General features: G+C 37.8%; 2 protein-coding genes and 1 long non-coding RNA gene across 3 annotated transcripts in view; 2 read left to right on the forward strand and 1 right to left on the reverse strand.

The window, feature by feature from the left end:
- Window positions 1-16,140, reverse strand: part of LOC146961325 (exostosin-1) — a 264,970-nt gene that overhangs the window by 121,008 nt on the left and 127,822 nt on the right. The window lies entirely within an intron of this gene.
- On the forward strand, window positions 3,221-3,968 carry LOC146961327 (pleurocidin-like peptide WF3). The gene is made up of 3 exons (XM_085770741.1): window positions 3,221-3,320; window positions 3,566-3,584; window positions 3,731-3,968. The coding sequence occupies exons 1-3, from the start codon at window positions 3,221-3,223 to the stop codon at window positions 3,831-3,833; spliced, it is 222 nt and encodes a 73-aa protein (XP_085626867.1). The 3' UTR covers window positions 3,834-3,968.
- LOC146961328 (uncharacterized) lies at window positions 12,970-13,493 on the forward strand. Its single transcript, XR_015035207.1, has 2 exons — window positions 12,970-13,295; window positions 13,375-13,493. It is a non-coding gene; the product is annotated as an uncharacterized LOC146961328 (long non-coding RNA).

Genomic DNA, 16,140 nt, shown 5'->3' on the forward strand with positions numbered 1-16,140 from the left:
ATCATTGGGAATTTTAATGGCAAATATTTTTGACGTAACATAGCTATTAAAAATATGTAGTAGAATACAATGAAATCACTGTACTGTATTCCGCATAGCAGAGAACAATATTCTGTGGTAATCTGTGGCTAAAACATCTGCACTGTTAATTCTGATTGTTTAACAAAACTATATACAAGATTAGTATAATTTTAATGTTTCTGTTTTGTTTTGGTTTGCTTGTTCAATTTAGCCGCCAAGTGGATTCATAGGTAAGGACTTTTGCACTTTTCTTTTCTTTTCTTTTTTTTTTTTACACATTATTCCATGCAAAAAAGGTGCATTGTGTAGGAATTACTCCCATCTAGCATTGCGGTTGTATATCGCAAGCAACTCAGTTGTATTTTTCATGCTGCATTCACGTGAAATTGGGCAGACGGCAGACGGATGACAGCCGCTGCATGTAACGGCATAAACAAGCCTCTATGTAAACAAGTGGTCCTTCAGCACGAGGCAAAACAATACACGTGACAATATGTTGTCGTGGCGATGTCGTATTGTTTACCTGAACCATGTTTTACCAGCTTTCTCTCGAGTTCTGTGACTAAAATGACATCTGGTTTGGTAGCAACGGCCGTCTGCCCGACTGCGCGTGAACGCAGCATCAGTGTAACGCTCCATTCCTCCTCACTGTGTTACCGCATTGACTTTTCACAGAAACCGACCCCGCCCGAGCCGATATTCCCAGTGTGTGCGGTGAGTTTCCGTGGTTTCCTACCGTCACGCTGCCACTGAACGTAAAAACATGGCGACACCACATTTCAGCCAGCACAGAGCTTACCCGCTCCATGTATATGATATGAACGTCAAATTCAGAGCTTACTGGAACACTTAAGTTTGTTGATGGGGGGTAATTATTGATGAATTTTTTTTGAACGAAATAATCGATTTTCTTGAACAGATAACAGGAGCATGTTGCTTTAAAATACACATTCATTTCATAATTATTATGATCATTTTTATTGTTGTGTTACTATTATTACTGTTTCTGTTATTGTTACTGTTATCATTGATAACTACTGTACTTCTTCTTCAACAGCACCTGCCAGCAGAGATGGAGAGGAGAATACGCTGACACCATGGACAAGCTGGACAAACGCTCCATCGAATACAACGCAGGGCAGCCTCACGTCAACTGAAGAAGCCAGATTCAAACTTCTTTGATTTTTGCTTCTATGAAATGCTTCATGCATGATGACTGAAAAGTGCAACAGTCAGAAAAAAATTGAGCCTTTTGAAATAAATCTGCAATGACACATCTCAAATTCGGTGTCCGAAATCCCCCCCTACTCACTAAATAGTGACCACGACATTTTGTAGTGGTGTCCGAATGTTTAGTGATTATTAAAGTTCACTATATCGTGCACTCAATGTATCCCACAATTCACCGTGAAATGTTAGTGAACATCCGATGGTCACTAACCGGAGCAAGATATCCCATCATGCATTGTCCAGAAGTGTTTTTCATTTGACCAGTGAGTCCACTATATAGTCCATTATATTGAATTCACTATATAGTGAGTAGGGAGTAGGGAATGAGTGAGTGATTTCGGACACAGCCCTAGTCGGTGTCTTATTTGAAAATGCTTTTGACAATGACGAAATGTGTTGCTTCATGATGCTATGAAATGCTTATTGCAATGATAACCTACAAATGCAAACTGAGACATCTGAAATAAATCTGCAAGTAAATGTCAAGACATATGTCTGTGTTTTATTTGAAACTGATGAGTTTTTTTTTTTTCTTTAATGTCCTAAAGGGATAGTTCAAAATTTGGGCAAATTGGCCCATTGGGCCATAATCCATAGTTTTAGGAGTAGGTTTGTTACCTTTAATTGTCAGTACTACTCAGAGCTGCTCAGAGCTACGCTACCGAGGTACTTATTGGTTTCCCTCATCAAACTCATCAAATACAATCCAGCAGCTCCAATGTTCATGAAATCAATGTTCATGAAATCAGCACTGTACAAAGAGATGAATGTCAGTGTTCATGATCATATGAAACGCTTATTGCAATAATAACCTACAAACACAAATGGCCAGGAAAACTCAAACATTTGGAATAAATATGCAATGCAACATGTCAACACATTTGTCTGTGTTTTATTTGGAAATGATGAGGGCCTTTATTAAGTCAATCTATGTAATTAAAACCTGACTATTATCTCATATTAACTAACATTACCATAAATATCATAAAACTACCAACTGATCAATGGTAAAACTTTGCTCTAAGCCTAGTTTGTGCACATCTAACAAATGATTTGTAGCATATTATGACCTAATATTAATCAAATAAACTATAACACATATGTGTTGGAAACTACTGATCCTCTTCATGTGTGGCCCAAATGGAGGCAAACACAAGACAGCAAAGTTGGCGAACACTGACCATTAATAAACACTTACTACTTCCAGCTACATCACAGTCTAAACATCCAGCTGATACGTAGATAGAGATACATTATGAAATCAATTCAATCAACCCACACCCTGCAGGACAGGGCTGGGCGGACTAAATATTTCTATGTATTTTTTATATAACTGGAACACAACATCTACCTAGTTACAATCTAAACAGCAACAGTGTGTAGATAGAGATGCTGGAGCCAATCCTGACTGTTATAGGACAGTGGGCAGGGGACAACCTGGACAGGTACATTATAAAATGAATTAGTGTGTATGATTGTAAGAATGTCTGGAAACCAATAAAGGAGACTATGTCAAAACGTTGAATATGGCTGAATGATTTCCCACAGGTCAGTGAGAAAAATTCTTGAGCAACTTTTTAACCTCAACTTTAAAACGTGATGAAAGAAGCGAGTGCTGGGTGGACTTCCCATGTTGAGATCTAGTTAACTGCCTTTGGTTTTTGTGGTTTTTAGAGATTAGATCAGTTATCAGCCCCTCCCTGGCGAATGGTAGTGTTTGTTCTTCTGGTAATAATGAGTATTACACAATGCTCATGACTGTACATATAAAAAGAGGCATATCTGGTAATTAGTACGAAACAGATATTGGCAGTGAATCTAAGTGTTCACTTTGTTCTGTGGCTGTCTGTATCAGAGGAGAGGTAAGAGCTACATATTTCTGACTCACTTCAAGAAAGAAATCTGGGAATCGTGGGGGGTATTGTGATTTGTTATCGTATGATTTTTCTTTTCTTCTTTTTTGTGTAGGATGAAGTGTACGGTGGTCTTTCTTGTGTTGTCCATGGTGGTCCTCATGGCCGAACCTGGAGAGTGTATTTTTGGATTGCTTTTCAAAGGAGCCCTTCACGGTAAGTCATTAAATCATTGGGAATTTTAATGGCAAATATTTTTGACGTAACATAGCTATTAAAAATATGTAGTAGAATACAATGAAATCACTGTACTGTATGTTGCATACCAGAGAACAATATTCTGTGATAATCTGTGGCTAAAACATCTGCACTGTTAATTCTGATTGTTTAAAAAAAACTGCATACAAGATTGATATAATTTTAATGTTTCTGTTTTGTTTTGGTTTGTTTGTTCAATTTAGGCGCCAAGTGGATTCATGGGTAAGCACTTTTCTTTTCTATTTTTTTTACACAACTATTCCATGCATTAAAATGCACATTAATTCCATTATGATTATGATTATTATGATTATTATTACTGTTTCTGTAGTTATTGTTATAATTGATAACTACTTCTTCTTCAACAGTTTCTTCCAGCGAAGGAGAGGGAGAGGAGAATACGATGACACCATGGACAAGCTGGACAAACGCTCCATCGAGTACAACGCAGGGCAGCCTCCGTTTAACTGAAGAAGCCAGAGTCAAACTTATTTGGTTTTTGCTTATATGAAATGCTTCCTGCATGATGACTGAAAAGTGCAACAGTCAGAAAAAAATTAAGCCTTTTGAAATAAATCTGCATTGACACATCTCAAAGTGCTAGTCTGTGTCTTACTGTAATTGAAAATGCTATTTGACAATGATGAAATTTGTTGCTTCATGATGCCATGTAATGCTTATTGCAATGATGACCTACAAGTGCAAACTGAGACATCTGAAATAAATCTGCAAGTAAATGTCAAGACATGTCTGTGTTTTATTTGAAACGTATGTCTTAGAAGTGTAGGTCCGTTACCTTAAATTGTCTGTGCAAGCTATTTTTAGAGCGGTGGAGCCGAGCCAGGAGCTGCTCAGAGCTACGCTACGGAGGCTAATGGGATTTCTTGGTTTCTCTCATCAAACTCATCAAATACACAATCCAACAACTCCAAAACGCTGTGGACAAGTTGTGACCTGCACATTCACCACGCTATGAGATAATAACGGAACGTTACGAGACAGAGTCGTTTTTAGAGGTAAATTCATGCAAAACTGCTGAGCTGCTTTCCCGTCGGGGGCAGTTTTTCAGCAAGCAGTCTCTGCATTTGCCTCGAAAACAAGTTGTTGGATTGTGTATTTGATGAGTTTGATGAGGGAAACCAAGAAATCCCATGAGCCTCCGTAGCGTAGCTCTGAGCAGCTCTGCTTCGACACCGACAGTTAAAGGTAACAAACCTGTGCCAAATTGCCAAAATGTTGAACTATCCTTTTAAGCTTTTATGTAATTCCAACCTGACAAATAAGGTTTAACAACTAATTGCACTAAATATAAAACTACCAACTGAAAAATGGTAACAAGGCAAGGCAAGGCAAGGCAATTTTATTTGTATAGCCCGTTTTTACAAACAGTTTGTCTCAAAGGGCTTTACATGGCATCGTAACAACATCCTCTGTCCTTAGACCCTCACATCGACTGAGGAAAAACTCCAACACTTCACTTTAAATCCAGACATTGATGCATTTGAGAAATTTTACATTTGGTCTAATACAGGGTTGTTGTTGTTTTTTAAATTACAACAGTAAAGTAATTTGGAGTTTATAATTGCATTCACATGTTGACAATTTTTTGTATTTAGGGATCAAATAAGTCTAATTTTTTTTTTTTTTTTACAACTGTTATAATTTCATCATACACTTCACTTACTAAAGAATTTCTACATGTGAGGCATGCGGGCAACATCTTGTCAGTTGTCTCACCCTTCAATAAATGGGCCACCAGGGGGAGACACGGCGTGACAGAGCAGCAACTGAAGAAGTTGGACAAACATTTATTTGATCAAAATCAGGCTAAATTTGTCAGGACCTCGATGGTTGAGCCACTGTGAAGCAAAAACTAGAAAAGAAAAAGACCACTGCTACTGGACCAAACGTCAATCTAAACTATACTTTTGCAATGGAAATTTGGGATTTTAAGTTTCCTAATGCTAAATATTTGGAAATATGGCACTTTTATAATGATATGTTGCTTCTTTCCGGTCAGTTTTAATAGATTAGCAATGTTAACACAAAAATATCTCCTACTCTGTTTATTGCATCTTTCTTACATCAGGATAAAAGAATGCAGCTTCCACCGTCTACACAGATGTGTGTGTGTGTGTGTGTGAACCCTGCACTTGCACAAGATATTTTCTTCAACAGTCTTCGGAGGCAGCAGAAGGCAATAAACAAACATATGACACTGTGACATTATAACAAGCAATTACGATGTAAAGTGGAGCAGCTTTTAATAACTCCTTTTGTAGAGAAGGCTTCCACAGAGATGATATAAATGGGAGATCTTGGATTTTGTAGTACTGCAATGTGTTATTGGTGATATGTGTTGAGAAATAACAGCACAATAAAGCAAAAAGCAAAACGCTCATACAAGTTTCAGCCCGTGTTATTAGATACGTTTAGGTAAACCTCATTAATCCAATGTGGAAATCTGTCCTCTGCATCTCTGCAACACAACATTTTCAACAGTTTCAAACTACAGAAACACATTCTGTCCTTATACATCTTCTTTAACTATACAAATGTACTTAGATGTCTCTATATTCAGCTCTATATAATAAAAACAGTTCTGAGTGTGCAATTCTGAAATCAGGAAGAGTATAGTGCAAAGTCAGGATGACACGGCATGAGAGGCAGTCGGGTTGGCATACAGCGCAAACTCCACTCAGACAATACCACTATCTACATGGTGTAATTTGACATTAACTGGCTAAGTCAATATCCACTGTAATTCCCAATGATTGTGTGCATTATCTCTGAAATGGCTTTGCAAAGGGGATTTTCTTATCGAGACAATATTTCAGAGAAGCTTTTGGCTTTTAAAGAAATGCAAGTCACTTTGTACAGACCACATGCTACACTTTAAATTTAACTCCTCAGGTTAAATCTCAGGAGCAACAAGCTGATTTCTTTAAAACTGTATTAACTCATTGAGTGCCAGCCCTTTTATAAAATCAGTCAGTGCCTTGTGCCAGCGTTTTGGGGCATTTTGAATAATATTTCAAGACCCACAGAATATTTTGTACTATGACTCTGAAAACACCAAATAGCTCAAAGGAAAGAGGAGACTCTCTATTTAACTAGGGAAAAAACCATTTGTTTGTACCTTGTTACATTCTTGATTTATCTTAAGTTGAATAGAGCCTGGTTGCACAAAAAAAAAAAAACTTTTTTTCTAGAAAGTTGAGAAAAATGCATTTTTGTGAAAGAGAGTCTCTCAAGAAAAACAGTAATTTATCCCTTCACCCTCACCCTCTCTTTTGACTTTGACTTTGTGAAGCAGTAAGAATTTAACATTTCAATCCACCCTTTGACTTGACTTGAACTTTGACTTGAACTAATTAGAAGAACACATTAAGACTTTCAAAAAAGACGTTCTCGGTACTACATTTTACTGAAAATCAAAGACTTCAACTTGTTCTTCATATTTATGGCTCCTCTAAAGTTAAATTATTTCCCCTTCTTAGAAAAGCTGGACTTGCACATTGATTGGCTGATGAGGTGCTGAGGACAGCTTGTTTTGGTAGGTGAGGAACTCATTCCCTAAAGTTAAAGGGATAGTTCCAAAAATGTTAGCAAATTCGCCCATTGCCATAATTCCTATAGTTTTAGTAGTAGGTTCGTTACCTTTAATTGTCAGTGCAATCTATCTTTAGAGCGGCAAGCTGCTCAGAGCTACGCTACGGAGGCTAATGGGATTTCTTGGTTTCCCTCATCAAACTCATCAAATACACAATCCAACAACTCCAAAACGCTTTCGTGGACAAGTTGTGACCTGCACATTCACCACACTATGAGATAATAATGCAACATTACGAGATGGAGTTGTTTTCGAGGCAAATGCAGAGACTGCTTGCTGAAAAACTGCCCCCGACAGGAATGCGCATCAGCGGTTTTGCAGGAATTTACCTCTTTACCTACTACCTCTTTCTGCAGCGAGCAGGCCACTCACTTTAGGTGCTGGTGTCAAAACTACTCATTAGCATCAATGTGTTGATCGCTGATAAAAATGTTCTTCCACAATAACAGTGACTTGACATGAGTAGTCAAAACTACTCATTAGCATCTATGTGTTGACCGCTGATAAAAATGTTCTTCTTGCTAACAGTGACTTGACAAAATTGTATTCATTTCTTTTAACTTCTGGAAGCTCTAAAACTGCTGTTTTAGCTTTGTGCAGCTATTGCAAGTTTTAAAATGAAATAATATGCCGTCTCCTCTTAATTGTATCAATGTCATGTAAATAGTGTGAATGGTCACATGGCCAGGCCTCTTTACTTCCTGCTTGCACCTCTTGGGGCTGATGTCTGCTTCAAACATGTACATGAGGATTTAAATAAAATACCTTAATTAACAGATATAACTGAATTTTTTTGTACATATATTCTTTAAAGGGTCTACTACTATACTACTACTACGATATATAATGAGAATTATATGCCTGCATGCATCTTTTGATCATAAGAAGACTAAATGTAAGCACAAGTGTAGTCCTTGGTCAAGCTAAACAAGCAGAAGTTCCTCCAGGATGCACATTTGTGCATGCTTGCATGTTACACATGTTAGTGTTTTTTGTTGGGTTTTTTTATGTGTAAAAAGGTTAAATTAAAGAATGTGTGAAAATTTAGACTAAGCTGTTTCCTACCGGCAACAATTGTTGCGGAATACAAAACCTAAATTTTCAGTAACAAAACCAACATGAAATGAAAAAAAATCATATGTGTAAGGGAGGTCTAAGGAGTAAAATACATGCTCTTATTTTACATTTCTCTTCTGACTCTGTATTTGTTTATTTTTTTCAAATGGTGGTGAATAACTGGGGCCTTATATTCACTGTGCAAAAGAACACTGTGTTTGTTTCTATTTCTTACACTCAACACAAAAAGCAGCAGAGCAGTGATGCTTCACTCGCTGGTTCTTCATCCCCATGTACAAAACTAATGAAGGGAAACAGTTGGAAGGTTTCAGCTGCATGTTCCCGCTTCATGTAAAATAAATCTTTCCCACAGCACACACAGAAATACATAAATCTATTCATTTAAAATAAGATTTGGCCGAACCTCTGCTCATACATTTGTATTTACTCAAATAATAATTTGCAAACTAAGCTCAACAGTGGGATCAGCCATTTGCTGGTGACTCTTCATTAATGTGTTCCTGTTCATTGGAGCTGATTGCAGTGTTGTGCGACTGGGCTCAAGACACAAATCCAAGACAAGTTGCTGATACACAAGATATTCTTCTAATTTGTTTCAGTGGGGTTCAAATTAAGCAAATTGCTCAATCGTTGGTTTTAGTGCAATTCAACTCTGTTGTTGTGTCACAGCAACAACACTTGAAAAATGGTTTTAACACCTCGATGAAGATGTCGATAGTTCCCACTTACTGGTTTCACAACATTATGCTGATTAACGTTAGCCACTTCTCTTCCTTATTTGGAAACATCATGCGTGTTTGGTCAAATGCACTGGTGATATTTAACAAAGCCACAAAGTGCAGAGTTACAGCCACTTCAGGCCACATGGTGCAGATCTGTATGGATGTGAAATGCCAACTGTATGTGATATTAAGACTCATTAATTCCCAGGTTTTGTACAATTCATGAATTTCAGTTCTTTTTAATGTAGATGGGCAATGTAACTCCAGATTGAAAGAGATGACAATGTCCAGATTTTTTTTAAGGCTACATTGTTCAAGTCATTAACATGTTTGGAGAAAAACTAAGAGAGAGAGTACAATGTTTCAGTGACTTTGAGTCTATTCATTCATCACAGCTTGGAAAGGCAGTGTTAATCTTGTAAATGACTTCATATAAAATATATTTTTATCTGTAGAACTTGAGAGAAACTACAATATTAAACATTTCTCCTGAATACCAGGTCAACACTGACAATATGATTTTAACCCCAGCGCAGGCAACATCATTAGAAGGTCTCTCAGGTGCAGACTACGGCCTCAGCTTGTGAGAAACTAAAAAGTAAAAGTTTAAGATATGTGATGCTTTCTATTTGTTTTTTTTTTCAGGGTGAATTTGATAGTAAATGTTGGTTGTTCTCCGGCTGAACTTGGGGAGTGGAGAGATGCTAGGTTGGGAAAAGATGAATTAAACCTAACCCTAATGAAGTTCTATCAAGAAATTAGCTTCTGCCAGCTGCCAGTTAGCATTAGCTTAGCACAAAGACTGGAAACCAGTAGAGATGGCTAACCTGACTCTTTCAAATGTGAATAAAACCCCCCTTACCAGCTCATCAATCAACATTTCATACATCTTTTGTGTTGAAGTGGATGATGCTGTTATTGAAGCTTCTGAATGGATCTTTTACTCTAGCACAAAGGCAGGACGCGCTTCGACCTAGCTCTGTGTTGTCGAGTTACATAGCTTGGGTCAATTCTAATGGTATTTACTCGGACCTAGCAGATAGAGGCCGGCGAGCCGCTGACTGGGGATTTAGAAAATTAAGAGCTGAAATCGCTGCTGCTTCAATCACCGACGCGACAGCAGGTGTTCGGCCTCGGAGACCTCGACTGAAAACACCTGCACTGACATCACTGACGAGTGTGTGGTTAGAGGTGCAGCGTGTTGGGAAGTTCATGCCACGCATCAAGAGTGAAGCTTGAAAGGATTAAGTTCAGGTGTTTTCAGAGGTGTTTCATAATCAAACATTTGCTGTGTGTGTGCGTATATGTCTCGCCACACATTGCATAACATTCTTCTCTTTTTACAACTTTTATTGAGTCAAACCACCTTCCCACAACAGGAACTGAATTTAAGACCAACACCTACCGAGCCTGAGAAAACACAGTGTATTATAGATACTAAAAAAAGATACACGAGGAACTCCTTTGAGCCCCGCCCACTTGGTGAAACAGCTATTTCACTAAGTGTTCAGCACAATCAGCTCATATCAGCTGTAGATCTCACAACTGCTGACTCTGTGCTCTGTCAACTGATACCATCAATCTAACGCCAGGTAAACGACACACACACACACACACACACACACACACTGTGTCATAGTTTTATTTCCTTTAGGATGTGATGAGATCTGGTACTTTAGATTCTTTACATTATGACATGTTGCCTTGATATATTTTTTTAATTGTGTAACTTTGAGAAGAGAAGGTATTACACATCAGCAGGAATCAACCTGAATCAACTCTCCTGTTTTGCAGGATGAGGCTCGCTATGGTCTTTCTCGTGCTGTCTCTGGTGGTTCTCATGGCTGAACCCGGAGAGTGTTTCTTTAAACACCTGAAAAACATCTGGCATGGTATCAAGGCCACATTCAGGGGTGCCAAGGCCGGATTGAAAGGTAACTCACATGTGAAAACACACACAATGGGCTCTAGTTTCCCGGCGCGGCGCAAAGTGGCGCAGGGTGGTTGAGCCCCAAGCAGTGCAAGTTTTGGGTGTCGACAGATTCAGCTTGGGGCATTGACAGTTTAGTGCCAAAAGGCTGCGCTGAAAGTGTGCTGAAAGCTCACCGGCTCCAACCTGGTCTACTTTCAGCGCAGCCGGTCCAGTGATGGTTTGGCTGACCGGCGTGTACAGTGAGTGCACGCGTCGCCAAAACCTCACAGGCAGCTTTCCAGAATGTCAGGCAACATTATCAATGTAATTAATAATCACAAAAACTACTATTCAATGCAACTATCCAAATATGCATATTATGTATCTCTATATCGACTGTCCCGTCACATCTGATGTCAGATCAAAGCCAGTTTGCGTAATCGAAACTCCAGCCACTGATTTCATCCCCGTTATGCATGGTATTTGTGATCTGTGCACACTACACAACTTTGTTACACAGGGTTTAAATGTGAGTGTCTTTATTATTTGAAACTTTGCAAGTTTCGTGCACCTGCACTGCGATTCTCTTGCACTTGGTCTGCGAAACCAGAGCCCAACGTGTCGGCTTCAAAACTTAGACCGGCTGAGGCTGCTTTAGTCATCTGTCGATAAAACAATTATTTAGTAATGTCAAGCATAAGGTATAGACTTACTATGAAGTGGGAATGAAATATCAAAACATTGATGAGATTATTATTTAACATCCTGTTTTTTTCTTCTTTCTTTGCATTTCCAGAGCACTTGAACAGGTGAGAGCATCTGACCCATGTTTAGTGTTCTCAACAAGACAGATTTCAATTAAAACCTGTAAAAACATAAAAGTTAAGCCATAACAGTTAAAAATCCTACTAAATCAATACTGAATCAAGCAAATTCAAACTACCTGCATCTTGATTTGCTGCATGTTTCTGATCATACATGTAAAGAGCTCTAACTTTAATTATGTCCTCTACAGACAACAAGAACAGCAGGGCCAGCAAGATTACAATCAAGGACAGCAGTTTAATCGCAAATAAACCTGTTCATGTTCATGAGTTTAAACTGCTGCGAACAAATGAATCAGGAAACAACGACGGCAAACCAGCAGCCTTGGGTTTGAATAAAGAGCTTGATGAGCAGTCGCTTTTGGCAATGCTTGAAATCATTTGTGAATGATGTTACAGTTGCTTTGCTTGCTTTTGCAAAACTCTATGAATAAAACTGCAAAGAAAAAGATAAAAAGTAAGCTCTCTCTTCATTGTGTTTCTGAGTTAACGTTTTAGGTTGTACCATCAAAGAGAAGAGTTAAAGCCAAAACTCTGTGAGATATTTCATTTAAATTCTAAATAAATATCTCTCTTTCAATTTGTGCAGCAACTTTCATTATCAATAAATCTGCAGTTGATTAGTTTGCTTTTTGCTGCCAAAAAGGCATCAAATTAAAATAAAGTGCAGTCGGCATTTACTTAATGAATACATAATCTCTTTACCCTCCAAAGGTCTTGAGACTTTAATATATAAAGAAAAAATCAACAATAGCATAGGACTGCACCATTTAGCAGCCAAAGTGATTTAGATCAGAATCAGAATCAGAAATGTTATTGTTGCCAAGAGCAGTAAAGGTCACTTTACAGCACAAGTAATTTGACGTGGTGTCAGGTGCAGACACAAAAAATACAAAAAATAGTAAAAAAAAAAAAAAAACAAACAAACAAAAAAGTAGGAGAAGAATAAATATCTAAAAAATAAAATTAAATAGAATGAATTAGAAATATTCTAGTACAAAAAATGCACATATGCGATTGAGGATTTATGGAATAGAATAGATTGTATTAGCATTAAGCTTATAAGATATCTGCAGAATGACATCTGTTTTATTCATATTCTGAGACACACTTATGTTTAAAATAATTTGATGTAACTGACTGTAGGCAAAGAAAGCTCTGGTTATGGAGGCTGAAGAAAGAGCTTATAGGCCATGTACAGTCATTTAGAAGAAGATCTATAGTATTTCATCTAGAAGGTTGACCTTTACCTTCCAAAATTGTCTAAATAGTTTGTTCATGCTGGTTTCACAACATTTTTCTGATGAAAGAGCGCACCATGAAGGGTTGAAAAAACAACACAAAATGAAACTACCACTCTTTAGCTCAGTTTTTAATCAGGAACTGGTCCAACAGCTACTCTACCTGGACATCTCCTCAGGTGTGTGATGGGCAGTTGTTAGTTTTGTGTGCATTTGAATGCATTACTCCTGTTCTGGCTGAAGTCAGGCCTGCTCTCTATGTAGAACACATGTACTTGTTGTTTGTGTCTTAGTTGACCTCATACTTGTTTGCTTGTGTCATTGTGCTGAGTCGCTGAGATTAAATCAATCAACATCCCGTCTACACAACTTGATATTGCAAAATACAAGAAAAACAACGTTACTGTAATGTTGTAACTGGTTGAGAAATTCATCCATGCCCTTATAAAAAGACAGACACCTGACAACCATCAGGAACAGAACTCTGATTCCATCACCTGGAGACCTCACTGCTCTGTACAGACTTTGACAACACTGTTGAAAGGTAAGACGCAAAGTCTGACGATGAAAACTCAGCCCGGATGAATTGATGTGACCATTAAGGTATTGTGTATTTCTTTCAGGATGAAGCGTGCCATGATCTGTGTGGTGCTGATGCTGGTCATCCTCATGGCCAAACTCGGGGACAGTCAAGAAGAGTCGAGCGATGCCGTCGAACCGGAGGAATCCGAAGAAGCAATGGGTAAATCATCTCACCACATTTGGTTTTGACTTCAGCTCTGAGCAAAGCACTATGTGTCCTTCACGTTCTTATTTCCACACGTTTACAAACTGACTGCTAAATAGACATCAAGTAAAATGTTAGAATTATTTCTAAAAATAACAAAATAATATTTTGTCCAAGCATAATAATGACTGCTATGCTGTCCTGATGCTATTTTGTTTTTGTCTTGTCTTGTTTGTTTTACAGAAATGGTGAAAAGGTAAGGACCCTTACTGTCTACTTGTAACAATAATGCATACTGTACATATCACAGAAATACCGATTGAAGATGAAACAAAAATATACAATGTGATGCAATTTAACAAATACATGTCTATATCTGTACACCTTCCTTCACCTAGGGCTTATGACACTTTCCATGGCGCTGTTGGCTTCAATGGTAATAATAATCAAGGACTTAACAACAATTATCAACAAGGGGCAAACATCGGATTGTAATGGGTGAAAGCCCATGGAGTTCAGCTTCGGCACAAGAATTTGTGCAATTTCAATACAACGCTTTGTGCTTTGCAATGAAAAAAGAACATGTTTTTGCAATCATGTAAAGATCATTTAGGGATTGTTGTCTCAACTTGATCTGGTTTTGAAAAATCTGGAATGGCTTCCTCTTGCAAACTTCTCCTGAAGAATAAAACTGCATTACAAAAATGAAAACCTGTGCATGGTGTTTTAATTCAAGTGAATGTAAAATGATGCATGGTGCTGATTTCAAAGATCAACATTAAATAGTTTAGAATTGCTGCTTTATGTTTGTAACCAGGCAAGGTCCAAGAAAAACTGTGAATATCTGCCTTTCCTGAGGGACGGCATTTTTGGTGAACAATCCTTGTCTTTTGATCATTTGGATCCTCTTATCCTCCTATATTTTTATATATTTAGATTTTGTCATATTTAGAGTATGATTTGTGTGAAAAAAAAACAACAACTTTAACACAGGCCAAGCACTTAGCGGGTTAGGGTTGAGTCAAGCTTCAAGTGAGACGAGACGTGACTCCATCAAACAGTCAGTGGACCATTCTGGAAACCCCAGATTAATTGTTGTGATTGGTGGATCATTCCCATGTGCAAAATGCATTTGTTTACGATATGTGGAATCATGCTGAATATTTTACTCTCTGCAACAATGCAAAAAAAGTTGAATATAAAATATTTTTCAGCTTCATCTTAAATGTTTGTTCCCACTCAGTGGTGAGCTCTACTTTTACTACACAGTTGCCCATGAAGTTGGAATATACTGTATATATGATATATATATATATATTTTTTTTTTTTACCTCTTATCATGAAATGATTGTGACTTATTGTTAACAGATAAAGTGTATATCTTCCCAAAACTTTATTGAGCAATCTCTTGCAAACATATCATTGTGAAAATTAAACCACAATTAACCTTTAGAATGGAAATAAAAAGAGGAATGTGTCTGGAAACACTGGAAACTGTGTGGGAAAAAAAGTGTGTGATAGTTTTGTGCAGAAACAGCTACATGAACCGTGTAGCTGAAGCTAGACGTCTTATATACATCACATTTTCCCATTTTCTGTGGCAATGTTGTATGTACAGTATTGTCCCTGTTAAATAGACATAAAATAAATCAAATATGAATTGGCATCTCACAGTCTTTGATATAAAGCATCAAAAAAAGCAGACTGGTGAACGCGAGCCTGCTGTGTGTAAGTTCAGTTGTAAATGTCACTTCTCAGAACTATCACTATTTATTTGTTTCTTACAAACATTTTTAAGTGAAGAGCAAACTGCTACAGCATCATTGCCGTGCACCTCACGATGTGTCAGTGGGTCTGAATAAAATATTAAGCATGAATCTGAAGTTCAGTCCTGGTTATAGAAGCCTTCTGGTTGTTGTGTCACTTGATTCTGAACCTGAAGAGCAAATCTCTCCAGCTGCACAAGACCAGGAAATGTCATCTTTAATATTAATGATGTCTTTATATCACTGCTGCTGTGGGTTGTGTGCGATAACACCTTTTTTTGTTTTTTCATCTCATAGATCCTCTTCAAAAATTGAGAAAGCCACAGGACGACAGCGAAAAGGCGCGACAACAAAAAAGATATTGGTGCTTTACTGAGGGATCAATGTAAGTTAAGATATATGAATTCCAAATATATCAGTGGCTACTGCTTTAATGGCAGAGAAATAAGAAGATGTATAGTTTTTATTATTGCCTGAGAGAATTTCAGCAGATAATTATGTCTGAAGCTTTTACAGGAACACCACTTAATGTTTGGTTGTGAATGGGGATATTCTGTCTTTCTGTCTCTGCTGCTGAAAGGAACTGAGTTTAACAGTCAATGTTTAGTGATGGAAAATATATCACAGACAAAAGACCTTTCAGAACTTGTCTGAGAATCGGCTCATTTTTTAAGTTTTGGTCCAGTGACAGTGTGTATAGCTACATCACAAAGGAACTGCTAATGGCTCAACACAGCTCCAATAGTTTACCAGAAGGTTTGATCCATAATACGATATATTGGTGGTTTTAAGTAACAAAAACCCTCTCAGTGCAGTTTAACATGTCTTTTCTCAGCTTCTCTTTGGAGTTCTGTGTCAGCAAATCAGAAGAGAGGAGGCTCTGAGCCTCTCCTCTG

Source organism: Trachurus japonicus, chromosome 24, assembly GCF_045865225.1.
Source record: "Trachurus japonicus isolate A0001 chromosome 24, Traja_1.0".
Taxonomy (NCBI): Eukaryota; Metazoa; Chordata; class Actinopteri; order Carangiformes; family Carangidae; genus Trachurus; species Trachurus japonicus.

Bases quoted from the DNA above. Each gene is read 5' to 3' on its own strand.
- LOC146961327 (XM_085770741.1), top strand. From the start codon at position 3,221: ATGAAGTGTACGGTGGTCTTTCTTGTGTTGTCCATGGTGGTCCTCATG.